Source organism: Jaculus jaculus, chromosome 6, assembly GCF_020740685.1.
Source record: "Jaculus jaculus isolate mJacJac1 chromosome 6, mJacJac1.mat.Y.cur, whole genome shotgun sequence".
NCBI classification, from domain to species: Eukaryota; Metazoa; Chordata; class Mammalia; order Rodentia; family Dipodidae; genus Jaculus; species Jaculus jaculus.
Window position 1 is genome coordinate 159,774,354 of NC_059107.1, and position 27,370 is coordinate 159,801,723.

General features: G+C 47.2%; 1 protein-coding gene across 1 annotated transcript; it reads right to left on the reverse strand.

Annotated features, from left to right (window-relative positions):
• Window positions 1-27,370, reverse strand: Poldip3 (DNA polymerase delta interacting protein 3). The gene is made up of 9 exons (XM_004650363.2): window positions 27,263-27,370; window positions 17,404-17,794; window positions 16,150-16,236; window positions 12,864-12,959; window positions 9,635-9,814; window positions 6,784-6,861; window positions 5,026-5,155; window positions 2,730-2,796; window positions 1-1,395 (listed from the first exon to the last, which is right to left on the reverse strand). The coding sequence occupies exons 1-9, from the start codon at window positions 27,319-27,321 to the stop codon at window positions 1,218-1,220; spliced, it is 1,266 nt and encodes a 421-aa protein (XP_004650420.1). The 5' UTR covers window positions 27,322-27,370; the 3' UTR covers window positions 1-1,217.

A 27,370-nucleotide genomic window follows, 5' to 3' on the forward strand; every position in this document is an offset into this window, starting at 1 on the left:
TTAGGAATAACAAACATTTATTCAGAAATGGAAAGTAATGGTCACCTCCATCCCTTAATGCCTCCTCCCCTCCCTTTCAACAAGACACACATGAGTAATGTAAGGGAGTGGGAAGTAGAGGACACCAGGCTGGCCCACCATCTTCTCTTCCAGTTTCCAAAGATGGTACTCTCACAGGGAAGGTAACAAGTCCCTTCCCCTTCTCAACGTTCCACATAACCAGGAGGCTGCTGCCGACTCAGTGCAACTCTGAGGTCACAGCACACCTACCATGGGAACAGCAGGGCATCAGGCAGGGCATCTACAATCCCTATTTGGTACCTGAAGTCCAAACCATGCCCAGTGGATCCCATAAGTGACAACTCAGGTCCTGGTGAAGTCTGGGTGACCTCTTGGGACAAGGGTAAAACCAGGAGGGATGTCTTCTAGCTGCCCAAAAGAATGACATTTGTACCCACACAAGTGGGTAAAAGCAGCAGCATTCTCTACAGAATGGGAAAGTGGGCACCCTCAGGCCCCCTTCCTACATTCTTGGCCTGGACCACCTTGGAGCTAGAGGACTGAAGTTGGGCTCAAACTCTGGATCCTTCCTGCTGGGCAAATAAATCTAACTTCACAGAAACATGAATTAATTTAGGTTCTCTTCATTGGAATAATTTCAGCAAATTTAGAAGTTCATGGTGCCTCAATGTCCTTTACTGAGCCTGTTCTTTTCACAGGACAAAAGACCTGTGACCTACTCTGACTCTCGAGCAGACCTGGCTCTTATTAGCACGGCTGGGCTTCTCATCCCCTGCTTGTTTGAAAGCATAAAATTCAGAAAAGGAAAGGTCCTGGAAAAACAAGTCTTTCAAACAGCCCCTGATCTGTATCCCATGAGGCCACCAAGAATGCCACCCAGGGAAATAGTGTAGCATTTCCAGAGAAATCAGCTTGGGTCTAAGAGTAGGAGGAGGCACACTGAGAAATACAAGCCTACCTTGGTGATGAGGTGGAGGGCAGAGGAGACATACTACAGAAACGTTAACACACAGAGGCGCACAGGGTAGAACACAACACAGAGGTGGGTCCCATCCGGCGAGGAAGCTCTACCCCTAGCGACCCTTCGCACGCTCAGGGGGCTTCAGTTCAATGGCCCATTGGTCACAAGCTTTGCCTGGGGAAACAGGGCCATCCTCCTCTGCCCTGTTTCTGGCTGCCTTGTTCCACGATCCTCCTCAAAGTTTGATTTTGAACTCTGTGGGCTGTGTGGTCACGGAGGCTCCCGAGGACTTGAAAAGTGCCTTGAGAATAGTGTCAGGGTCCACTTCGGCAGCAGGGCTGGAAGAAGAGGCAGAATTCATGCGCCGAGGCAGCTCACTCTCCCTTTTCACTGAAGGGCTGTCACTCAGCCGCCTATGAAGGGCAGAAAAATGGTCAAATCTGTGTCAGTTTCTATTTAGATAGAGCTGGAGCCTCCAGTGCGCTGTCACCTCTGCTATGAGCTAGGATCTCCACAGGTCTTTATCTCCTCTCACTTCATCTTTTTTTTTTTTTTAAAGAGAAGGCAAGGAGGGGGGAGAGAATTGTCACCAGGGCCTCAGCCACTGCAATTGAACTCCAGATGCTTCCGCCACCTAGTGGGCATGTGCAACCTTGCGCTTCCTCACCTATGTGTGTGTGGCTTACATGGGACCTGGAGAGTCGAATATGGATCCTTAGGCTTTGCAGGCAAGCGCCTTAACCACTAAGCCATCTGTCCATCTCCTCTCCCCTTTTTAAAGGCAGGGTCTCACTCTAGCCCAGGCTGACTTGGAAATCAATTTGTAGTCCCAGGCTGTCCTCAAACTCATAATGATCCTCCCACCTCTGCCTCCCAAGTGCTGGGATTAAAGGCGTACGCCATCACACCCAGCTCCCTCACTTCATCTTATAAGAAACCTGCACTTTCTTATTACTGCTGAGAAAACTGAGATATAGCCAATTGTTATCTGGAGTTGCAAGTTTAGGAAACATTGTGTGTACCTTCTAGATGATAACACACAGCACATTAAACAAATTGCAAAGTCCTAGATTAACAACTGACTTAAACTGTTTAGCCCAACAATTACCAAACTTACCAGGTCACAAAACTTCCAATGTATTTTTAGAGCACAACTTATCCCTAGAATAGTTTCAAAAACTTGTACATATCATACCATCCATTACCCGGATTCAAATTCTGTCCAAGTCTATTCAAGGCCTGACCTGTACTAACCCACCCATCTTGGCAACTATAACCTCCTCCCTAGGTATTTTTTCTTTGTTCTAGAAAATTCTACCCTGCCAGCTTCAACATTATTCATCTCAAAGACTCCAAAACAGTCCTCAGTGGTGAGCCAGGAATACATGCATGTGAAACAAAACAGGGTGGCTCTGGAACTAACTGAGCAGTCAACTGCGAGGAGCAAATTTTTCTTCACTTGGAAGGGGATTTAAATGGTCTGTTCTCCATTTCTGGCTGTTTCTAAATGACAGGGCTGAGGAGAAAGAGGCTGTAATATTAGCCCCTGCAGGATTAACCCTTGAGGAAAGACTGAGCCAAACCACTTGGTGCAATTTAAACATCTGACTGACCACTTACCATCAGAATAGAGGAAGTGGAATGGAGGATGCCAGTTGACCCCTCAGAAGAAATGAGGTGACTATACATTCAGAAAACAAGTGGCAAATCTCTGTCCCACCCCTGCATCTCTCCCTTTAGAACTTACAGCAGGATGGGCTGGTCTGAGGTGATAATGTTCCCATTCATGTGAAGGTTACACTTCATTGGTTGCCCTGAAAAACCACAGAGAAAAGGTTCTGCCATAAGACCTCAGTTCATCCTCCAGAAGGGGTCCAACACCATGGTAATCAAGGGTCAAATCCCACCAATGAAGCCAAACATGGTGGCACATACCTGTAAAACCAGTACTAGGGAGGCCGAGACAGACTGCAAGTTGAAAGCCAACCCATGACATTCAGTAAAGACAAGCAAATAATGAAGGAACCCTGCCACTAACTGTCTGCCTCAACAGCCAAGTGTGCTACCAGGCTCAACCACACCCAGTGCTATGGGCTTGAATGTGGTCTGTCCTCAACGGCTCATGTGGTGAAGGCTTGGTTGGTCCCAAATGTGGCAAGTTAGGGCCTAGTGGGAGTTGGCTAGGTCAATGGAGGTATATTCCCAGAAACAGTTAAATATCATCTAGTTTAACTTTTTAAAAATTTTGAAGCCGGGGGTGGTGGCACACTCCTTTACTCCCAGCATTTGGGAAGCAGAAGCAGGAGGATTGTCTGAGTTCAAGGCCACCCTTAAGACTACATAGTGAATTCCAAGTCAGCCTGAGGTAGTGGTGATGTTTCCCAAGCTCATCTCAAACTCCTGGGCTCAAGTGACCTTCTAGTTTCAGCCTCCCAAGCAGCTGGAATAGGGAACGTGTCACCTCCCCCTCCCCCAGTTTGCTCCACCTGCTCTTAGGCACCTGCTTTCATTGGCAGGTTTATAGGTCACACAGCTAAGCTTTGCAACATGTAACCCCTCTGGCATATGGACACATGGTATTGCCCAAAATGATCCACAGGAATGTGGAGGCAGCTCAGATGGGCTGATACCACCACCAACCATTCACTTGGGCCTGCACAAATGTCCAATGGGTGACCTTTAGATCTTACAAGTCCAAAAGTCATCCCTTGGAACCTACTAGTTTCTGAGCACATGTCTACAAAGTACTGTTAAATTTGAGTGTGAAAACACAGACCATTGGAGCACTTTGTCCACCCCTCAGTTCTTGCTTCTTTAACCCATAAATATCCCTAAATATCTGTCTTTGTTGAAGTGATTTGGGACTCCTATCCTATCTTCATGCTTGACTGTCTTGTAAATTTATCATCTTTTGCTTTCTTGTTACAATATATGACATACTGAATAATGGGCAAAACAGTGACTCCTCGCCTACGCCAAACTGATGCTGCTGTGTCGTGAACTTCCAAAACTGTCAGTTAAAATAAGCCTCCCTTGTTCATAAAGTACCCAGCCTCAAGTATATCATTATAGCAACAGACAAAAGACTAACACAAACAGACGCTAAGGAAATCCCAGGGTGTGAGGAAACCTCAGCAATGACAGTAGCAAGAATCAAAGAGTCAACAAAGCTTGCTCCACACTGGAGAAGACAAGCAGACATGAAGACCCTACCTAATGAGAAGCCACTCAATGTGCTGATGAAATATGTAGGGAAAGAAAAACTGTGGCTACAGGCACTTTTCTGCAAAGTCTGTCAACCCGAGTTTAAGTTCTCAGCACCCTGTGAAGTTGAACACAAAGTTGCAATGGAAGGCCAAGGCAGGAGAGTCCAATGCTTGCAGAGCCGGCTAGACTGGAATTCATTTGCAGCAGCAAAAGACACTTAAAAAAAAAAAAAAACTTTTAAAAATATTTTATTTATGGCGCAGGCAGACAGAGAGAACGGCCACACCAGGTCCTCCAGCACTGCAAACAAACTTCCGACACTTGTGCCACCTTGTGCATCAGCTTTATATGGGTACTGGGGAATCAAACCTGGGTCCTTTGGCTTTGCAGGTAAGCGCCTTAACCGCCAGACCATCTTTCCAGACCAAGACCCTTTGCATTAGCAAAGGAAGAGGACAAGCACAGCCACCTCAAGGCTCACTTGACAAATAAAAATCAAAGTATACGCTAGGGAATTGAGCCTTAAACTGGGGTCCCTAGGCTTCACAGGCAAGCACTTAACTGCTAAGCCATCTCTTCAGCCTGATTAAAGGTGTGCACAGTCCTGCCTGCCAGCAGCCACATTTGTAGTGCAGGATACAGCTCTTGGTTCCCTGGTAAGGCCCCTTCTGAGAGATACCCATAGAGAAATGGTGTGTCCCTTGTTGCTTGAGCTTTGCCCAGCAAGAACCCTTGGCTCTGTAATACTCAGATAGAAAGTGCACGTCACGCTGCAGGCCTCTAGATTCAGTGTCCCAGGATGCAGAGGGTAAGGGGGTGGCACCCTCTCCACTTACCATCCAGACACCGGTTGTTGTACTTCTTGTAAGCAGTGATGGCGTCGTCCTTCTTCACGAAGACCACCTCCGCCACCCCAGGATGGATTAGCCGAGCCCGTTTGAGGGCTCCACACACACAGAAAAGCTCCTGTAAAGAACAAGAGGGATTGGGAAAGGATTCCTGACTCCTTGCCATTCACACACTGTAGTGGTTGTGTTACAGTCAGAAGTCCATGCTCAAGACTACAGGAGGCTCCATTTCACATGGTCTTTTTTTCATCTTCCTTTGAAAGGGAGGGGAATGTGTTTTGAGTCAGTCTCCTATAACCCAGACTGACCTGTAATTCACTATGCAGCCCAGGCTGGCCTTGAACTCATGGTGATCCTCCTCTTTCAGCCTCCTGAGGGTTGGATTATAGGTGGTGCACCACTCCCAACTGACCTGTATGTCTTAAATGAGATTTGATCTGGCTGTGATGGCACACACATGTAATCCTAGTACATGGAAGGCTGAGTCAGGATGATTGCTGTAAGTCCGAGGCCAGCCTGGGCAACTTACTAAGTTATAGGTCTAATACTCTGAATGCCTAAATGAAAATGAAACATGGACTGCAGAGAATACTTAATGGTTACGGCACATGCCTGCAAAGCCAAAGGAACCAAGTTTGACTCCCCAGGACCCACGTAAGCCTGATACACAAGGTGGAGTATGCATCTGGAGTTCCTTTGCAGTGGCTGGAGCCACTAGCATGCACATTCTCTCTCTCTCTCTCTGCCTCTTTAGCTCACTCTTAAATAAATAATAAAATATTTAATTAAAAAAAAAAAGCCAGGTGTGGTGACACACACCTTTAATCCCAGCACTCAGGAGGCAGAGGTAGGACTAATGCTAAGAATTCAAGGCCACCCTGGACTACACAGTGAATTCCAGGTCAGCCTGGGCTAGAGTGAACCCCAACCTCAGAAAAAAAAGAAAAACAAAAGGAAATGAGACATAAAAAGTCCTGGGGGCTTCCAGGCACCTGGTTTAGATTTTGTCTGTAACTCTTGTGGGCAGGACAGGATGGACCAAGAAGGAATCTGGAGGTTACCACCAGACACCTCTAAGCCACTGCACTCCTTGTACAGAATGGAATCATAAACACCCCCACCAAAAGAGGCAGGAGCTTCCAAAGATGCAAGGGAACATGACAACCAAATAATGGCTGGGATGACAGTACCAAAGGAAACCACTTAGGACCCTTTATAACACAGACAACCTGACCTAACTCTGACAGGCAGGCCTAGCAAGTGGCTCTGGTTCAGAAGCTGTGCAGCACAGTGGCCAAAGCAGGCCTGACTGCTGTCCTCTAAAAGGCCTGCTTGCCAAAGCCTCTCTGCAGTGATGGTATCTTTCCTCAGCAGCTGAGCCCTTGGTGCCTGACAACTTAGATTTCAAGACAGCTCCTGCCATCTAGCATGACAGAGTGGTACACAGCACCGAACTACGCTTGCTTTCCTTCCGCAGAGGATGCAATTCTGTTGCACACCACTCAAGGCCTAGGTGACCAGTCACCAACAACATGCCCCGCCCCTAGTCTTTAATAAGGTCCTTGGTTCATGTGTCATCATAAGCTGTAAGAATAAAGGGCACCCTGTGTGACTCCTAGAAGCTTGTGTCAGATACATAAATCCGAGCATGACATTAAGTCCTGGTGAGCGCCAGTTAATCGTCCAGCTGGGGCGTGGTCTTAGGGCAGTTTGAGATTTATAGTTCTGGCAGACCTTGGTACTTACAACTATGTCCTCCTCTGTGACCCGAGGGTGCAGATTATTCACTGTCATCTTGGTGCCTTCCAAGGGACTGAGCACAGGCTGCAAGAGACAAGAATGTTACAAGAGGGCTGGAGGGATGGCTCAGCAGTTAAGGCATCTACCTGCAAATCCAAAGGACCCAGGTTCAATTCTCCAGGACCCATGTTATCCAGATGCACAAGGGGTCACATGCATCTGGAGTTCGTTTGCAGTGGTTGGAGGCCCTGGCATGCCCATTCTCTCTCTCTGTCAAATAAGTAAAATAAAATAAAATAAAATTAATGTTACAAGAAGTCAAAAAGGCAGGTATGCAGGGGTGGGATACCTTCCAGTGTAGTGCTGGTCACTGGAATGGAAATTCCTGATGCCCTGAAAACATTAGAGGTCACTGCCAAGGCTCTCAGTTGTCCACCAGAACTAGATGGTAACACTACTTCTGACAACTCCATATTCTTGGGCTACAGGTCACTGAGAAATTAAGATAGAGCTGAGCTGAAAATTCCTCCTTGTGGCCTAGCTGTCAGAAAGCTGGAAAGAGCTATGGTGCATAGAGCCTTTTGGGAGAGAAAAGTGACCAGTGCTGTTGAACAGCAGTGGACCCTGCAAGCCTTAAGACTGGCCACCCAGGCCACATGTGCCAAGTGGTGCAACAGTGGCATGTCTGCTCTGGGGAAAACCAACTCCTCTCGAATTGGACTGGAGGCCTGCTCTATGGGAGGGAGTACGTGCCTGGTACTGCAAACCTAGTAAAAATCTATGGCTGGGGAGGCATGAGACCTAGAGGAGTAACACCTGCTGCTGTCTGGCTACATGCACCTATTGCCCAAAAAACTGCCCTGTAAGCATGTTTTTGAATGTTTATACCCATATATTAATGCTAGTCTCACTTTTGGTTAAAAAACCTTCTCTTGGACTGGAAAGATGGCTTAGTGGTTAAGGCATTTGCCTACAAAGCCAAAGGACCCATGTTTGATTCCCCAGGACCCAAGTAAGATAGATGCACAAGGGGTCACATGAGTCTGGAGTCCGTCTACAGTGGCTGGAGGCCCTGGCTGTGCCCATTCTCTGTCTGTCTGTCTGTCTGTCTCTCTCTCAAAGAAGTAATAAATAAAACCTTAATAATTTTTTTTTAAAAAGCTTCTTTTCAGATGACAGTAACCAGTGGTATGACTCAGAAGTCACCATACTGCTGAGAAATGACAGTGGAGTGTTCAGCACTGAGACATCTCTATCATACCCTCCAAGACTCAGGATCCACTGCAAAAGAAGTGGTAGAAAGAATGTAAGAGCCAAAGGAAGGGTAAAACTGCTTACAATGCACTCTTCCACTCACAAAATGGCCCGGATATCCATGACCTCACAGTGTCTGATACTACCTACACAAGACCTTCATAATAGGAGGAAAAGGACTAGAGAGATGGCTTAATGGTTAAGGAACTTGCCTGCAAAGCCTAAGGATCCAGGTTATATTCTCCAGGTCCCATGTAAGCCAGATGCACATGGTGGCACATGCATTTGGAATTTGTTTGCAGTAGCTAGAATAGGCCTTGGAATACCCATTTTCCCTCCCTCTCTCCCTCTCTCGCCATTCTCAAATAAAAATGAATTTTAAAAACACTGGGCTAGGGCTAGAGAGATGGCTTAGCGGTTAAGCGCTTGCCTGTGAAGCCTAAGGACCCCGGTTAGAGGCTCGGTTCCTCAGGTCCCACGTTAGCCAGTTGCATAGGGGGCGCACGTGTCTGGAGTTCGTTTGCAGTGGCTGGAAGCCCTGGCGCGCCCATTCTCTCTCACTCCCTCTATCTGTCTTTCTCCCTGTGTTTGTTGCTCTCAAATAAATAAATAAAAATGAACAAAACAATATTAAAAGTGTCATCCTCAGCTGAATTAAAAAAAAAAAACAAAACTGGGCTAGAGAAATGGCCTAACGGTTAAGGCATCTGCCTGCAAAGCCTAAGGACCCTGGTTCAGTTCCCCAGGACCCACGTAAGCCAGATGTACAGGGGGGCATATGTGTCTGGAGTTTGTCTACAGTGGCTGGAGGCCCTGGCATGCCCATTCTCTCTCTCAAATAAAGAAATAAAATATTTTTTAAATGTTTAAAAAAAACACAAAATGAGCTTTAAATGTTTTAAAAAAGGAAGAAAAGATGACATCAAAATAAAAGAGATAATAATTAGAAGGGGGAGGGGATTCAATTGAGGGTGAATTTGAGGGGGGAAGAATGGGAGTAGAGGGAGGGTACTATCATGGTTTATTGTCTATACTTATGGAAGCTGTCAATAAAAATTTAGCTGGGCCGGGCGTGGAGGCGCACGCCTTTAATCCCAGCATTCGGGAGGCAGAGATAGGAGGATCACCATGAGTTCGAGGCCACCCTGAGACTACATAGTGAATTCCAGATCAGCCTGGGCTAGAGTGAGACCCTACCTCGAAAAACCAAAGGAAAAAAAAAAAAGGCACACACTCATACAAAATTCACTCCAGACATGTGACCAAGATAGAAACCCCATGTAGAGCTCATTATACTAAATCACGAGAACCCTAGACCCACTAACCCAACTCCAACATTTCCCAAATACATAGGCCCTGGAGGCCTCTGCATGGAATGTTCTCCACACATCCAGACAGCCTCAGCTGCACATCCTTCCTAAAGCCTCCAGGCTTCCAACAGCCTCTCTGGACAATCTTCTACAGTGGTCACTACACAGGAATGACTGCCCACAGGTCTGGCATCCCCACTGACAAGAAAGCACATTGCTCAGCTGGGGTCCTTAGAGCATGCTTCCTACCCAATACAAGCTGACTCTTCACAGGGGTGGTCCTTTTCCCTCACCTCAGCAGGCAGCATCTCTTTAGGGGACTCTTCTTTGTTCACCAGCGTCCGGGACATGTTGGTCAAAGCTTTTGTTCGAATGGAGGACGGCAGAGCAGGAGCAGTGTATGCATCATTCTGAACCACTTTTGTAAGAGGAAGGGCCTTGGACATGGAGAGCTTGGGACTGCTCAGCCCAGTCTACAAAAACAGGCCGAAAGAAACATGAGAAGTCAGAGATGCATATTCTGCTATCTTAGGGGCTAACGACTGGCTGAATGCAAGAACCTTTGAGGCCTCCCAGCTCAAGGCCATTAGCGGCAAAAACTAAAAATAAAAGTAAAGCAGCTGGCCATTAATGCCATCCCCTAGGGAGGAGCAAGGAGGGAGAGAAGCACACGGAGCAAGCAGAGAAGCCACGTCCCTAGCGCCCTTGGCAGAAGCTTCTACAGGCTGTAGTCAAAAACAGCTCGCCCACACCACTCAGACCTAACAAAAACCCTACAATTTGAGCCAGTCAGAAGGCCAAAAGCTTGAGGTCAAGTTCGTTCCTCCACAATGCAATGATCACCAGCTGCAGGCTGGCTTGGCTCAGAAACTCTCTTAAGTAGGTGGAGAACTCCTAGCTTTTGGTCTCTGACTTGACAATGCAAAGGCACCATGCACAGCCCTGGACTCCTTAGCTTCCAGACTGTCAAGAACAGGCTGGCAGAGTTGGCATGCACAGACCAGAAAAAGTTGCATTCTCAACAGAGAATGTGGTCCCTTGGAACCATAAATTTCCTGTATTAACGTGTCTGAAAAGATGCATGACACTGAAAACTGAAGGTGGTCTTTCCATTCAGGACAAAGGTTGTTGGCACTGACCAGGAAGAAAGGAAGGATGCCACAGCCAAAGAGGTAGATCAGAGTATGGGGTAGGGTCAAGTCATCAGGCTTGTCCAAGTCTGGGGAAGCATCCTCCCCCATGCCGGATTCCACATTTCAAGCCACTTCCTGCATCTCAAGAGCCAGAACAGTGTAGTGGTTACCCACATGGCCCTGGGAACCAGACTGACTTTGGCTCAACAACCCAATCTGTTGGTTAAAAACTAGATGACATTGAACACCTTTATTTATATTCTCTGTGCCTACTTCCTTATCAAGTGTAATCATCCCCACAGCACAGGGAGGGAGAAGGGGAAAGCTTACATAAGTCACTATACTGTTTGATAATTAGCTCCCCTGGTGACAGACCCTAATTATTAGAAGTCTGCTGCCAGCCAGAAATGGTGGCCCACGCCTTTAATCCCAGCACAAAGGAGGGAGAGGTAGGAGGATCCCCGTGAGTTCAAGGCTATCCTGAGAATACAGAGTGAATTCCAGGTAGACTGGGATAGAGTGAGACCCTAACTCAAAAAAACAAAACAAAACTGTTACAGCCAAGTGTGGTGGTGCACACCTTTAATCCCAGCACTCGGGAGGCAGAGGTAGGAGGATTGCCATGAGTTCGAGGCCACTGAGACTACATAGTGAATTCCAGGTCAGCCTGGGCCAGAGTGAGACCCTACCTCAAAAAAAAAAAAAAAAAAAAACTTAAAAAAAGGGTTGGGGGCTGGAGAGATGGCTTAGTGATTAAGTGCTTGCCTGTGAAGCCTAAGGACCAAGTTCAAGGATCAATCCCCCAGGACCCACGTTAGCCAGATGCACAAGGGGGAGCACACATCTGGAGTTCGTTTGCAGTGGCTGGATGCCCTGGCACGCCCATTCTCTCCCTCCCTCCCTCCCTCTCTCTCTCTGTAGCTCTCAAATAAATAAATAAAAATAAAAAATATTTTAAAAAGGGTTGGAAAGCTGAGTGTGGTGGCGCACACCTTTAATTGCAGCACTCAGGAGGCAGAGGTAGGAGGATCTCTGAGTTCAAGGCCACCCTGAGACTCCATAGTGAAGTCTGGATCAGCCTGAGCTAGACCCTACCTGAAAAAACAAACAAACAAACAACAACAAAAAAAAAAAAAAAAAAAAAAAAAACGGGAGGGATTGGAGAGATGTTAAGGGGCTTGTCTGGAAAGACCCAGGTCCAATTCTCCAGTACCCACATAAGCACAAAGTGGTGCATGTGTGTGGAGTTAGTCTACAGGGGCTAGAGGCCCTGGTATGCCCATTCTCCGTCTCTTTCTCTGTCCCACTCTCTCAGGCAATAATTTTTTTTTTTAAAAAAAGAACTTTATTAGAGTGGACATGGTGGCACATGCCTTTAATCTCAGCAACTGGGAGGCAGAAGTAGGAGGATCACTGAATTCAAGGCTACCTGAGACTACATAGAGAAATCCAAGTCAGCCTGTGCTAGAATGAGACCCTACTTTAAAAAAAAGAATTAGGGACCTGGACGGGTCTGCAAGATGGTGACCGAAAACGACTCCTTGCAGTGGGGCCTTCTTGATATTCCCAGATGCTGCTTGCCTTACTTCTTCTGAGGACATCTGACCAGCACTCTCACTGTGAGCTTTTCCTACATACATGCTAGGCCTGTTAGAGCTCAGATAAAGTTTACTACTAAGCTCTCAAGGAATAGGATCTGAGAGAGGGGACAGAGCTACTGACCATATTGAGTCAAGGAGCAGACAGAATGTCTGTCACACACAAAACAGGATTCCCTCCTGTGGAATTCTTCCCCATTATTATGGTTTGAATGATTTCTCTAAAACTGATGCTGACATTTAATTTCCACAGTAACGGTATTAGGAAGTGAAACCTTTAATAGTTCTTTTAGTAATCAGGACACCCGCCCCACGAGTGAGTAAGGTCACCATAGGAGTGGGTTAGTCCCCTTATCTCCGGAGCAGGTTCCTGATGAAAGGATGTTTTTGGCTGGTTTCTGTCACTTGCACATGCTCACTTGCCCTTCCCTTATTATGATTCAGTGACAAGGCCCTCTCCAGATGTAGCCCCCATCACCTTGACTTCCCATCACCCAGAAGCACCAAGCAGAATAGCCTTGTGCTATTCTGCTAAAAGCAGAAAATGGATTAAGTCACTCACATTTTCCCTTAGGAGTCTCAAACAGAGCACCTGGAAGCCGCAGCTCTGCATTTCACTTGTCATGGGACCTTTAGCAAATTTCTAGACACTCAGTCCCACCAATTATAAAAGAACCAAGGAGTTCCAGCTCTGAAAACCATCCAACCCCAACAATGAAGGCCTGTCCTCGACAAGCTCTCCCCTCTACCTGTCAGATGCATACAGTGAACGCAGACGAAAAATGCCATACCATGTGGTGGAGAAGGCTGCCTGTGGCTGCAAACTTCATCTGCTTAGTAGGAATGGGTGCTACAACATCCTCCTCTTCATCTAGATCGTATAAGTTCTGAGAATAAAGAAACGTAAGCTGGGCTGGAGGTGGAGCTCAGTGGCACAGTGCTTTCCTACCATGCATGAAGCCAGGGATTTTATCCATATCACCACTAAATAAATAAATGCTAATGTGGCAAATAGACCCTCAACAGACATCTGGACCAAGAACAGGGAAGTGGCTACTGGAATGAATGACCACAGATGGGCTCAAGTCCTAATAGGTGACTCCGATCTATAGAACCTGGGAACTCCAGGTTCACAAATGCCTGATTTTTGCTTTTTTTGAAACATGGTTCTCTATGTGCCCAAGCTGGCCTCAAACTCCATTTACCTGGCCAGAAATACATTTTTGTTCATAGGAAACACTGGTCAAGAGTCTCTAAAGTATCTTATAGTCAAGTGTCAAAAAGATCTATTCTAAGCATTTCATGGTGTGAACGTCAGAGCATACTTACTCAAACCCTGAATGGTAAAACCAGCACACATCCAGGCTAGGGGGTACACACCACCTGCCACTGAGCTCAGCGCAGTTACATGTCATTTGGCTGCAAAGTCCATCCCAAGTCTGGTTTACAAAAGTGAATGTAAACCCTACAGAGTATTCTATACCAAAGGATTTTTAACAAGAAAAAGGGTTTAAAAAAACTGGAATGTCAACTCAGTGCATTAACCAGTTCTTTAAAATGTGAAACACCCCCCCCACACCTTTTTTTTGGTTTTTCGAGGTAGGGTTTCACTCTAGCACAGCCTGACCTGGAAGTAAGGACCCATTTTTGATCTCTCCAGATCCCACATAAGCCAGACAAAGTGATGCTAGCACAAGGTCACACATGCGTATTAAGTGGCCCAAGCATCTGGAGTTTGATTACAGTGGCTAAGGCCCTGGTGCACCAATTCTCTCTGTAAAAATTTTTAAAAGTGAAACATCAAAAAATGCTGGAGTAAAAAAAGAATGGCACAAAACAAAGTTAGTAACATAACCTCAGGGCCCAGGGAAATGACTCAGCAGTTAAAGGCAAGACCTGCCAACCTGGGTTCTTCAGTACCCATGTAAAGCCAATTACACAAAGTAGTGCATGCATCTGAAGTCTGTGTGCAGTTTCAAGAAGCCTTGGTACAGGCCGGGCATGGTGGCACACACCTTTAATCCCAGCAAACTGGGGAGGCAGAGGTAGGAGGATCAACATGAGTTCGAGACCACCCTGAGACTCCATAGTGAATTCCAGGTCAGCCTGAGCCAGAGTGAGAGCCTACCTCAGAAAAAAACAAAAAACAAAAAACAGCCTCAGTATACCATACTCTAGTTTGCTTGCTCGCTCTCTCTACTACTCTCTTTCTCTTAAAAAATAAATAAATAAAAGCTGGGGGTGGTAGCACATACCTTTAACCCTAGCACTTAGGAGGCAAAGGTAGGAGGATTGCTGTATAAGGCTAGCCCAGGACTATACAGTGAGTTTCAGGGCAGCCTGGGCTAGAGTGAGACCTTATCTGGGGTGGGGGGGGGTTGGTTAGGAAAGAGATAAGACAAATTTCAGGTTTGGCTTAGAGCAGGCATATGAAGAGTTTGGGATTTTTTTTCCTCCACATTTTCTACACTACACACATGTAACTTTCATAATAAATTAATAAACAGTCTAATTTGCAAGCCAGGCCTTTAATCCCAGCACTCAGGAGGCAGAGGTAGGAGGATCACTGTGAGTCTGAGGCAACCCTGAGACTACATAGTGAATTCCAGGTCAGCCTGGGCTAGAGTGAAACTCTACCTTGCAAAATTAAAAACATTGCTGGGCGTGGTGGCACATGCCTCTAATCCCAGCACTCGGGAGGCAGAGGAAGGAGAATTGCTGAGAGTTCAAGGACACCCTGAGACTACATAGTTAATTCCAGGTTAGCCTGGACCAGAATGAGACCCTACCTTAAAAAACCAAAACAATAAAATCAGTTTAATTTGCTTCTGTTCTTTACTGTCTCCCTCACCATTCACACATTTCTTCTTTGGGTTGAGGATACAGCTTAGTTGGTATACTGCTGCCAAACAGATACAAAGCCCCATGGCTCAATTCCAGAACTCTTCTGAGGTAGAGGCAGAAGGACCAAAAGTTCAAAGTCATCCTTAGCTAAAGAAGTTTGAGGCCAGACAGGGCTATATGACCCCTTGTCTCAAAGGCGGGGGGGGGGGGGGTGGTGGCAGGAGAGATAGCTTAGCGGTTAAGGCTCATGCCTACAAAGCCTAAGGACTCCGATTCGATTCTCCATGTCCCAAGTAAGCCAGATGTACATTGGGGTGCATGTGTCTGGAGTTCCTTTGCAGTGGCTAAGGCCCTGGTATGCCCATTCTCATTCACTCACTCAAATAAGTAAAAGTAAAATCTTTAAAAAAGGGGGGGCTGGACAGATGGCTTAGTGGTTAAAGCGCTTGCCTGCAAAGCCAAAGGACCTCAGTTCGATTCCCCAGGACCCACATAGGCCAGATGCACAAGGGAGCACACACTTCTGAAATTCATTTGTAGTGGCTGGAGGCCCTGGAGTGCCCATTCTCTCTTTTCAATAAAAATACGTCTCTCCCTCTCAAAAAAATAAAAATTAATTTAAAAAAAAAAGAAAGGGAGGGAGTGTGGGAGGGAAAAAAAAAAGAATACAGAGAAGTAAATTTGCTTTCTTTTTTGAAACAAGGCCTTGCTTTATAGCCAAGGTTGCTCCTGAGTGCTGGGCTTACAGCATGGGCCAACACACATAGCTTTAAGAAGTTTCTTTGTTTCTTTTCTTTTTAACAGGGTTTGACTGTAGCCCAGGCCTCCCTGTGAACTTAATATGTAGTTCAGACTGACCCTGAACTCAAGGGAATACTCCTGCCGACATGACTACTAGGATTACAGATGTGAGCTAGTGTGCCTGGCAAGAAATTTCTTCTTAAAACTTTAAATTTCTAAAGTGAAACATGCCAGGTGTAATGGCGCACACCTTTAATCCCGACAGAGGTAGGAGGATCGCTGTGACTTCAAGGCCACCCTGAAAGGTCAGTGTGGACTAGAGTGAAAATCTACCCTGAAAAAACAAAAAACAAAGTGAAACATAATCCCTCCTCTAACACTTTAAACTGGGAGCTGTAGGCCAGCCCTCAGCCAATCCACCCAAGTAGACCTCGCCAAAACACATGCATGCATACACACTTGCGTGGGTACACGCACACATATTCATTCTACCTGTTTGGCCTGGTGGTTATTGACAACATTGATCCTCATTCCAGCAGGATGGGCATGAAGTGGCACCATGGTCTTTTGTTGTGGAACCTACAAACAGTCAGGGGTCACAAAGGGTCACTGAAGTTGGAATACATTGGCATGTAGTCTGGACCTTTGATGAAATGGAACTAGAGTTACTTACTAAGCAAGAAAGCATCCGGTCCCAAAGACCATACAAAAACGTACCTGTGGGGCTTAACAAACTTGGCCCAGGACTGGAGAGATAGCTTAGCAGTTAAGGTGCTTGCCTATGAAGTCTAGGGGCCCAGGTTCCATCCCCAGTATCCACATGAGCACAAGGTGGCCATGCATCTGGAGTTTGTATGCAGTGGCTAGAGGCCCTGGAGTGTCCCCCAAAATAAATAAACTTGGCCCAGTCAACATCTGCTGCTACTCTCCTGCTACCAAAGCTAACGCACGGGTTAAATACGATTCGCTTTATATGGTGATTTGAATGGACAATGTCCCTCATAGCCTCATATTTGACCCTGGTGATAGACCCTTGATGGAGAAGGGGTATCCCTGGGGGTGAGCCCTGGGATTTTGTACTCTAGCCCTCTGCAGAGCTTCCTCCCCACCATGATGAACTCTCCTCTCAAAACCCTAACTCAAAACAAACCCGTTCTACCACAGACTGTTTCTGGTCAGGTGCTTTGCCCCGGCAATGAGAAAAACTACTAAACTTTCCTTCTGGAAGGGTGGGTTGTATGGCATGGCCAGGGCAAGAGACAACCAGTCAGACCTGACTGAGCCCTTTACCATAGTCTTCCCATTGACCAGCTATGAAATGTTACACATTATTCCCCATCACCGACATTCAGAATTTTTTTTTTTTTTTGAGACAAGGTCTCACTCTGTAGCCCAGACTGCAGATGCTTTTCTATAACACTGAAGTGACAATTCTAGTTGGATGAACAAATAAAATCACAAATGGTTGGCAAAGTGTTCAACATGCTTTGCCTACCCTCCTTTTCCTCCATGACTGCCTCACTTTGTTAAGAAGTCAGTCTCCTTCACATAAAGGACAGCATCTTGCTGTCCCCATATGGTTACTTGGCTATAAAGTACTCAAAGCTTTTGGAAGAAAATGCTGTAGTAACAACTGGGAGAATGAATTGCAGTTTTGCCCAAATACTCCTGCCCACTCCCCAATTTTCCTGACTACATCTACCTTTCTTCCTTGCCTTCTGGAAACCCACAGGAGCCACAGCCTACCTGGATGGTTTTGGTGAGCTTCAGAGCCGGGGTCACCGTGCCAACGGGTGGGCTTGGGAAGGCAGCAGGGGGCCTCCTCTTCAGGCTGATTTTTTCCCGGGCATCAGCCACCTGGCGGGGTTTCTGGGGCACTGTGCTTTGCTGCTTGCGAGAGTTTAGCATCTCTCTGGCATCCTGCACTTTCCCTTTGATCCGAAAGCGAGCATCCTTCTGCAAAAGCTTCTCCCGGGCATCTTTGACTCCCAGCTTGAGCCGGGCATCAGCGAGGCCAATCTTCTGCCGAGCATCAAATCTCTGCTGGAAGGTGGCTGTGTGCGCTGGCTGGCTGAGGAGGCTCTGCTGAATCCCAACTCGAGATCGGATTCCTCCAACTCCTGGTCTGGTGTTAAGCCTGCAAATACCAAGGCCATAGTAAATGGACCTGAATGTCACCAGCAGCCCACGTAGATGAGCTGTGGGAACACTGGAAAACATCAGAACCCTGCTTGCACCTGAATAAACAACTGAAAAAAAGACTTCTCTCCTTCCTGCCTCATGGTGATTAACTTTGCATCACAAACAGAACTGAGGAGGACTTGGAGAGTTCCGTTACCATCAAGACTGTTTTGCTCCCCAGACCATGTGTCTGAGATACCATTATGGTCAATAAACTCCAAACAATGCCAATCAAATAGAACAAACACATCACCAAATAGAATCTGAAAATCAACTTATTCCCAAAGCTTTTCACAGTTCAGCTCTCAATCAACCCTCCCAGGATGCTGAAGGAAACCTACTATGCCTTTATAGCGAGGCACAGGTCTTGTGCAGTTGCCTGATTAACAAAGAGTGCCTCTAAAGCAGGCAGACGCCTCTTACTAGGCTAAGACCAAGACAGCCAACATATGGGTCTTAAAGCTGAAACACTAACAAATAAGATTAAGACTGGGTGTGATGACGCATGCGTGGAATCCAGCACTTGGGAGGCTGAGGTAGATTACTGAGTTCACGATCAGATGGAGCTGCATAGCAAGACCCATCTCAAAATAAGAAGTTGGGCTGGAGATGGGTCAGTGGTTAAGGCACATGCTTGTAAAGCCTTGTAGCCCAGGTTTAGTTCCTCAGTACCCACATAAAGCCAGATGCACAAAGTGGCGCATGCGTCTACAGTTGATTGGCAGTGACAGGAGACCTATGTTTTCTCTTTCTCTCTCTCATATATAAATAAAAAATAAAGGGATGGAGAGATGGTTTAGTGGTTAAGCGCTTGCCTGTGAAGCCTAAGGACCCCAGTTCAAGGCTTGATTCCCCAGGCCCCACGTTAGCCAGATGTTTGCATCTGGAGTTCGTTTGCAGTGGCTCAAGACCCTAGCACATCCATTCTCTCTATCTGCCTCTTTCTCTCTCTGTCATTCTCAAATAAATAAATAAAAATAAAGAAAATTAAAACATAAAAATAAGTAAAATAAGTATTTTCAAAACTCAGAATGGGGCTGGAGAGATAGCTTAGTGGTTAAGGCATTTGCCTGAAAAACCAAAGGGTCCAGGTTTGATTCCCCAGGATCCAGATAAGCCAAATGCATGAGGGGTACATGTGTCTGGAGTTCATTTGCAGTGGCTGAACACCCTGGCGTACCCATTCTCTCTCTCTTTGTCTCTAATAAATACATTATACTAAAATAAACTCTAAAAATGTACAATTCAGAAATTAAGATTTAAAAAATGAATTAAGGGTTGGTGAGATGGCTTAGCAGTTAAGGCATGTGTTTGAAAAGCCAGAGGACCCAGGTCCAATTCCTCAGGATCCAAGTAAACCAGATGTACAAGGTGGTGCAAGAGTCTGGAGTTCATCTGCTGTGACTGAAGGGCCTCACATGCCCATTCTCAGAGAGGCACCTGTTCCAGCCTGTGGGGTACAGAATCTGCTCTTTCTTACAAAGGGTGGAAAATACTTAGGAGAACCCGGATACATCAATACATCAAGAATAGAGTCGACTGCCTACTATGATATGGGTCACCTCTATCTCATCTGCCCAGCCCCATAAGTCTCTATAGAGGAAGCAGTGACACAAATACTGTTCTCATGGCTGGCCTGAAAACCAGTTCCAGGGAGATGATGACAGACCCTGTGGTCACTCAAACCTTATCAAAACAGATCCAGAGCCTACAGAGAAAGCAACACTAAATCAGATGCCTATCTTGCCAGCCAAAGCTCAAGGAATATTTCAGAAAGATTCTAGGAGCTTCAGAGTGGGTGGAAATAGCCCAAGGCACTGTATCTCTCCCCCAACACCAGAGACTTAGGCCTCTTGGTCCCCACAATACTAATAACCCCACCAAAGAGGACCCTCAGCAAAATTGGGTTGGGGTAAAGGAGTGTCTTAAGTATACTTTTTATTAAAAAAAAACAAACAAACAGTAAGTCCAGGCATGGTGACGCATGCCTTCAATCCCAGCATTCTGGAGGCCAAGACTCCATTGTGAATTCCAGATCAGCCTGAGCTAGAGCAAGACCTTACCTGGAAAACTACAGCAATAAAAAATACAGGCCCGCTGGACATGGTGGCGCATGCCTTTAATCCCAGCACTTGGGAGGCAGACGTAGGAGGATCACTGTGAGTTCGAGGCCACCCTGAGACTACATAGTGAATTCCAGGTCAGCCTGAGCCAGAGTGAGACCCTACCTCGAAAAACAAAACAAACAAAAAAATGCAGACCCCAGCTCCCTCTGGCCTTCTGTGGCTGAAGTAAAATACTGAACCTCCCGAAAGCAATGCTCAAGGTCCTTTCTGGGGGCTCAGGTTTCTCCTGCTTCACCCAACCATCCACAAGCCTCCCCTCATTAGTCGGGTACCCTGCCTGGGGATTCCTGGATGAGCATCTCCTTTCTGGGAAACCCTCCTGGATTTGTCCACAACAATTTGTGTCTATTATTACATCATCAGTGTCATTTTCTCTCTCCCAGCTTAGGAGCTAGAAGGGAAGGAAATGAAGGGCCATTGCTTTTTCACAGCCCAGTACCCTAAAAGTGTTGAGTGCTGGCAGAGCCTCTGAAACTCCTGTGGCACTTCTTCCTTTGCCCACCCCCAGGTAGGGTCTCACTCTAGCCCAGGCTGACCTGGAATTCACTATACAGTCGCAGGCTGGCTTTGAACTCAGTGATCCTCCTATCTCTGCGGGGATTAAAGGCGTGCATCCAGTGCCCCCTCCCCTATATTTTTTTATTTGCAAGGAGGGGAGATGGCAGAGAATGGGCATGCCAGGCCTCCAGCCACTGCAAACCAACTCCAGATACATGTGCCCTTTGCACATTCGGCTTTACGTGGGTACTGGGAACTCGAACTCAGGTTCAAGCATCTTAACCACTTAGGCATTTCTTCAGCCCCTGTGGTGCTTCTGAAACTCACAGCCGCAATCCTACCCCAGACCTACTAAAGCCCAAACCTGGCAAAGCCTGGGCACCTGCATCTGTAACTCCCCAGGTAAACCTCAGAAAAGCTATGCTGAGAATCTCTATCTAAGTGCATGTTAGAAGGTAAACTGTGCTGAGCAAACAGGTTTCCCTACTATTTCCAACCTCAGGGCCAGGACCTCCCAGGTGGCCTCCTCCTCCTGGCAAGCCACCAGGACCCTCCCACTACCTCAGTCTTCCTCGAGTGAGTCAAACTGTCCAGCTGCTCCTCTGCTAACGAACAGCAGAAGTCACCCAGTGGTGGGTCTACCTGGTACCAATACCAGCAGGCTCGGGGCTGCACACTGTACTTCCAGATAGTGAGTCCAAAGATAGTCTGGGCTGCATAGAAAGACTATCTCAAAAAGCCTAGGAGAAGGATTTGCTCCAGTGGATTCATACAAGAGCTGGGTGGATGAGAGGGTTACCAAAGTAGGGTAAGAGGGAAGGTGAAGGCTTGGTTTTTTTCAGGTGAAGACTGTATGAGATCAGGCTGGAAGCACAGCTCAGTGGTAGAACACTTGTCTAGCACAAGCAAGTCCTGGTTGAACCTCCAGCACCGCAGGGGGAAATAGAGACTCAATGAGGGGCTGGAGAGATGGCTCAACAGCTAAGGTGCTTGCCTACAAAGCCAAATGACCTGGGTTTGATTCCCCAGTACCCACATAAAGCCAGATGCACAAAGTGGCACATGTGTCTGGAGTTCATTTGCAGAGGCAAGAGGCCCTGGGATGCCCAATCTGTCTGCCTCTCTCTGCTTGCAAATAAATAAATAAATAATTTTCCCTATTTTTTAAGGTAAGGTCTCATTCTAGCCCAGGCTGATCTGGAATAGTCTCAGAGTGGCTCTGAACTCACAATGATCCTCCTATCTCTGCCTCCCGAGTGCTGGGTTTAAAGGAGTGTGCTACCACACCCAACATAATTTTTAAAGGATGGTGCTGGAGGTGGGCATGGTGGCACATGCTTTTAATCCCGGCACTCGGGAGGCAGAGGAGGAGGATTGCTGTGAGTTCAAGGCCACCCTGAGACTACACAGTGAATTCCAGATCAGCCTGGACTAGAGTGAGACTCTACCTTGAAAAACCTAAAAAAAAAAAGGGGGAGGTGGGCAGAGATAGATGGCTTAGCAGGTTAAGGCGCTTGCCTACAAAGTCTAAAAACTCATGTTCAAATTTCCAGGTCCCCTGTAGCCAGATGCACAGCAGCACAAGCACGCAATGTCACACATGCACCACACGGCTGGAGTTTGTTCACAGCAGCCTGAAGGTCCTGGCACACCCATTCTCTCTCTCTTTTTCCCTCTAAAACAAAAAATAGTAAAATAAATAAAAATTAATTTTTTAAAAAATGGAGGTAATAGGGCTGGAGAGATGGCTTAGCAGTTAAGGCGCATGCCTGTGAAGCCAAAGGACCCTGGTTCAATTCTCCAGGTACCAAGTTAAGTCAGATGTACAAGGGGGAGCATATGTCTGGAGTTCGTTTGCAGTGGCTAGAGGCCCTAGTACGCCCATTCTTTCTTTCTCTCTCTCTCTCTCTCTAACAAATAAATAAAAATAAAATCTTAAAAAAATGGAGGTATTAGAGAAAGCAGAGTTCAAGGAATGGCATGTGGAGAGGACCTGCGTGGGCAATTAGGAAGGAAAGAACTGAGGCAGACAACATCCACCTCACCAGCAAAGCCAACAGGCTACAGTGGGGTTACCCAGAAACCTGGGGCTACGCTGAGACCACCCTTGGAAGGTATGGAGGTCCTACCTTTGTACCCATGTAAAGCCAGATGCCCAAAGTGGTGGGTGCTTCTGGAGTTCATTTGCAGTGGCAAGAAGCCCTGGTGTATCCATACTCACAATTTTTCTCTCTCTCAAATAAATAAATAGATTTTCTGGCTTTTCAAGGTAGGGTCTCACTCTGGCCCAGGCTGACCTGGAATTCACTATGTAGTCTTAGGGTGACCTCAAACTCACCGTGATTCTCCCACCTTTGCCTCCCAAATTCTAGGATTATAGGTGTGTGCTGCCGGCTTAAATAAACACACACACACACACACACACACACACAATTTTTTAAAAGGGTGACTAATGTCCCCAGGTGGAGCAAATTCTTAGGATTCCAATCTTGCCCAGGGCAGAGTACTCTAGTGACCAGAGGGTGAGAATGCACACCAAGGACATCTGGCAGTAGGCTGTTGGACATGTACCATAAAGCCTGAGAGGTGGGTGACATACTCAAGACTCTAGCCCGGCCTCACTAAATGATATATTCCTGGGACCACTCTTCATGGACTTTCTGCAGACCTTTTGTGACCACCACCAAAGGTGCATTTGCGGGAGGGAGGTGCCGCCAGTGACACACGCAGGAGCTGCTCTTGGTGGAGGAGCTGCTTCTCATTTCCTGATTATACCAGTTCTTTCATGAACAGCTTTAGGGGGCTTCAGCACTCAGGCTTTTTATAATGACGTCTCCCATTCCTACTTGAAAAGACAGCTATTCAGCCCAGCAGGCAGCAGCGCTGGTTATGAGGCAGGCATTAGTCATCAGGAATTTTTCAAATAAACACTCCTGCTAGGGGTAAGTCTTTAAACCCTAGTCAATCATGTTATCCTACTGTCCCTAAACTGCTGGAGGCCCCTGCCAAAGCCCTCCCCTAGGGGAGCACTTCTGCTGCAGCCTCACCTCCCACTGCAGGAACTACTGATGCTCCCCAACATTCTGCACTTGTCTTTGTAACTGTTTGGGAGGGGGAGCAGGGCTTCTGACAAGTCTCCTAACTATTCCACCCCAGCAACAAGGCCCTCAGTACACTTCTGTAGCAGCTTCCAGATCCACAGAATCCTGGGAAGTGCTCCAGGGCAATGAGAGGGCAAACAGGGCCCAAGTTCTCTCTCCCCCTGTCAGGTCTTGTGGGGTTATGAATGCCTCTTTCTTCTGGTTCTGTGGAGGGAGGATTTGATGTCTAATCCAAAAGATCTAGGCCCATGGAGGGGCCCTGGATTACATGAATGGATTTGAATCCATGTGGCTGCTAAATTAGCGTGTGTATTGATTAGCGTGTATGTGGAGAAAACAGTTTAGCTCAAATCATGACAAGGTGTGCTATTCCTGTACTGTGGGATCTTCTGCAGATGTTTCACTTGAAAACCTCATTCTTCCTCTCTGACTTATGTAAAAACCCATTCCTTCCTTTCGGTGTTTAAGCTACATTTCCTTTGTCTCAAAAGGGAAATAACAAGGAGTGCCAGGTTTAGAGCCCTGGCCCGAACACAGTCCATCCCGCAAGGCTTCTGTTACTTCTTTACTTAAAGCTTCAACAATGACAATGAGCGAAGCTGAGCATCACTGGCACTTAGGCTTTTTTCAAAGCACCCTAGGTAATTTTTCAAGAAATCTTGCCAAAATAGCTATTGCCCACATTTTTTTTTATTAGTTTTGTACTCAATGTATTCAGTCAAGTTGGTACCATTGTTATCCTCCTCCCTGTCCTCCCCCCTCTGCAAGGACCCTCCCTGTGGGGAACTGCCCACATTTTATACATCAGGAAAGACAGATTAAGTTAAGCAACTTGTACAAGAACGTATGTGTGATAGTTTATGACTGTCAACTTGACAGGTCCAGGAATCAGCAGTAGGGTTTATCTAGACTCCGGGCAAGCATGTGATTAGGTTAGCAGAGGTGGGAAGATCCACCTGGACCGTATAACGTTCACTGCTCTCTCCTTCCTCACTGTGGATTGAACATGACGAGCTATGGCTGCCATGCGTTCCCCACCACAGTGGCCTGTACTCTGTAACTGTAAGCTGAAATAAACCCTTTCTTCCTTAAACTGATCCCCCCCCCCCCCGCAGAGGTTCGCATTCTTGCCCAGGATGATCTGGAATTTACTATGTGATCTCAGAGTGGACTCGAAAAGTACTGGGATTAAAGGCGTGCACCACCACACCCAGCTAAATTGATTTTTGTGAGGTATTTTTTCCCAGCAATGTGAAGGAACTAACAGTTTGGAAAGTGGGAGGAGCAGTGAACTGAACCTTGGCAATCTGACTATAGAGTGCCATCTTACCCATTCTTTCTCCATGCTGTTTCCTGCTCATGGTAGCTGTCACAATCTATGGAACTCTTAGTACACGGCATAAACTTTGCCTGTTGAGACAGAGCCTATGCAGCTGGCTTGGAAGCCGACATCCTTCTATCTCAGTCTTCCTCATGCAGGGTTATAAGTGTGCACCACAGTGCCCAGCTCTAACATGGTACAAACTTTAAAATGAAACGCTACAGTTTGCATCTGGAATGTCCTCCAAGAATTCATACTGAAAGCTTGGACTCCAGCTGATGATGCTATTGAGAGGTGACTGAATCCCAAAAGATGAACCCGACCAATGCATTACTCCAATGATAAGTTCATAGCTAAATGCACCATTAGGAAGTGGGGCCTAGGAAGAAGTCAGTCAGTCAGTGGAAGTGTGCCTTTAAAGGATGCATCTTGAAGTAGAGAGATGGCTCAGCAGTTAAAGGTACTTGCTGGCAAAGCCTGCTGGCCCAGGTTCAATTTCCCAGTACCCATGTAAAGTGGCACATGCATCTGGAGCTTGCAGCAGCAGAAGGATCTGGAGTGCACCCACTCTCCCTCTCTCTCAAATGAATAAACATATAAATTTAAAAATATTTTGGGCCAAGTGTGGTGGCAAACACCTTTAAACCCAGCACTCAAGAGGCAGAGGTAGGAAGATTGCCATGAGTTCGATGCTGCCCTCAGACCAAATAGTGAATTCTAAGTCAGCCTGAGCTAAAGAAGCTAAAAAAAAAAAAAAAAAGCCAGGCGTGGGATGCATGTCATTAATCCCAGCATTCAGGGTGGCAGAGGTAGGACTGCTGTGTGTTAAAGGCCACCCTGGGACTACATAGTGAACTCCAGGTCAGCCTGGGCTAAAGCCAGACCTTACCTCTTACCTTGAAAAAACAAAACAACAACAACAAAAAATTATGTGTGTGTCTGAAGCCTGGAAAGCTGTGGGGAACAGAGCACCAAACCCATGCCTCACATCATTTACTAGATAGAGGGAAGACCTGGCAGAGGGTCATTCACAGGAAACAACCCACTGACTGAGGGTGCTATGATCCAGAAGGCACAGGAAAGAGTCAGCTGGCCTACTGAGTGGTGGTGGGAGCACTGGTGGATGAGTTGGGTGCCAGAGAGGAGCACACTTCAGATAGTTATGGGAGAGCACTTATTTTCTAGGGCCGAGGAGAGATGACTAACATCTGCTGGGTGAATGTCTCGCCAACATCGCTACAGCCTGGTTGTTTACAAATACTAATTTGTGTGTGTTGGAAAACTACTGGCCAAGATCCCACTTCCAAACTCATGAACGTGAAAACATTTAACAATATAAAGTCTACTGAAAGTGTGGGGCACATAGTTCCAACTCCTCCCCAAGATGCCTCACCCAGCTGCTAAAGGGAAGGGCCAATACACCCTGTTTCTCTGTCCCTGACACTCAATCAGCAATTAAAGCTCACTGAGAAGGGCTGGAGAGATGGCTGAGCGGGTAAGGCGCTTGCTCGCAAAGCCTAAAGGCCTGGGTTTGTATTCACTAGCACCCAGGTAAAGTCAAAAGCACGAAGTGGCTGGAGTTTGTCTGCAGAGGCGAGAAGCCCTGGCATGCAAATAAATAAATAAATAAAATAAAGCTCGCCTTTAATCCCAGTACTCGGGAGGAAGAGATCACTGTGCGTTCGAGGCCACCCTGAGACTACATGGTGAATTTCAAGTCAGCCCGGGCTTGAGTGAGACCCTACTCGAGAAAAACAAAACTAACAAACAAATAATAATAATGGTAATAAATAAAGCTCACTGAGAGCTCCCTGTGGCCTCATGGAAGTCGCTCCACTTCCGTCTGCCTCCAGTTTTCTTTCCCGCTGACGAGATGCGGATCCCATTATTAACCAGCAGTCCCGCGAGGCTGAGACAGGAGGCTCGCTTGAGCTCACAAGTTCGAAATCAGCCTGCCCCCCCCCGCCCGCCCCCCAAGCACACACACACACGGTGCGACTCAGCATCTGGAAACAGAACAAACGAGCCTGGCGTGGAGACACGGCCTGGAAATTCCCGGGGCTGGGGAGGTGGAGACAGGAGTTCAAGGCCAGTCTCCGCTGTGGGTTACGTGAGAGCCCCGTGACCCCCCAAAACATAAACACACCCCGCCGAACTTCCGCCGTGCGAACTCGGAGACGCGGGGAGACCAGGCGGCCGGAGGACAGTGGGGCCACGGCGATCGCCCCGCGCCCGGCCCGACGGCCGCGGGCGGGAGCGCACAGCCCCCCACCCGGCCGCGGCGGCGCCCTGCTCCGCCCGGAACCCCAATGAGCAGCGACCCCCCCGCTCCCGCCACACACACACACTCACACCCGGGGGGAACACAGACCGCTTACCGCCCTTTCGTCGCCGCCCCGCGCTTCCGGATGAGCTCGTCCAAGGAGATGTCCGCCATCTTGCGCCGCGAAGCCAACCGAGGGCGGCTCGGAAGCCCTCAGCTCGCC

Excerpts from the sequence above, each read along its gene's own strand:
- Poldip3 (XM_004650363.2), bottom strand. The coding sequence starts at position 27,321 with ATGGCGGACATCTCCTTGGACGAGCTCATCCGGAAGCGCGGGGCGGCG. Across the intron at positions 9,815-12,863 it reads GCAGCCTTCTCCACCACATG|ACTGGGCTGAGCAGTCCCAA; the intron begins GTATGGCATTTT and ends CTGTTTTTGTAG. Across the intron at positions 6,862-9,634 it reads AAGAGATGCTGCCTGCTGAG|CCTGTGCTCAGTCCCTTGGA; the intron begins GTGAGGGAAAAG and ends TGTCTCTTGCAG.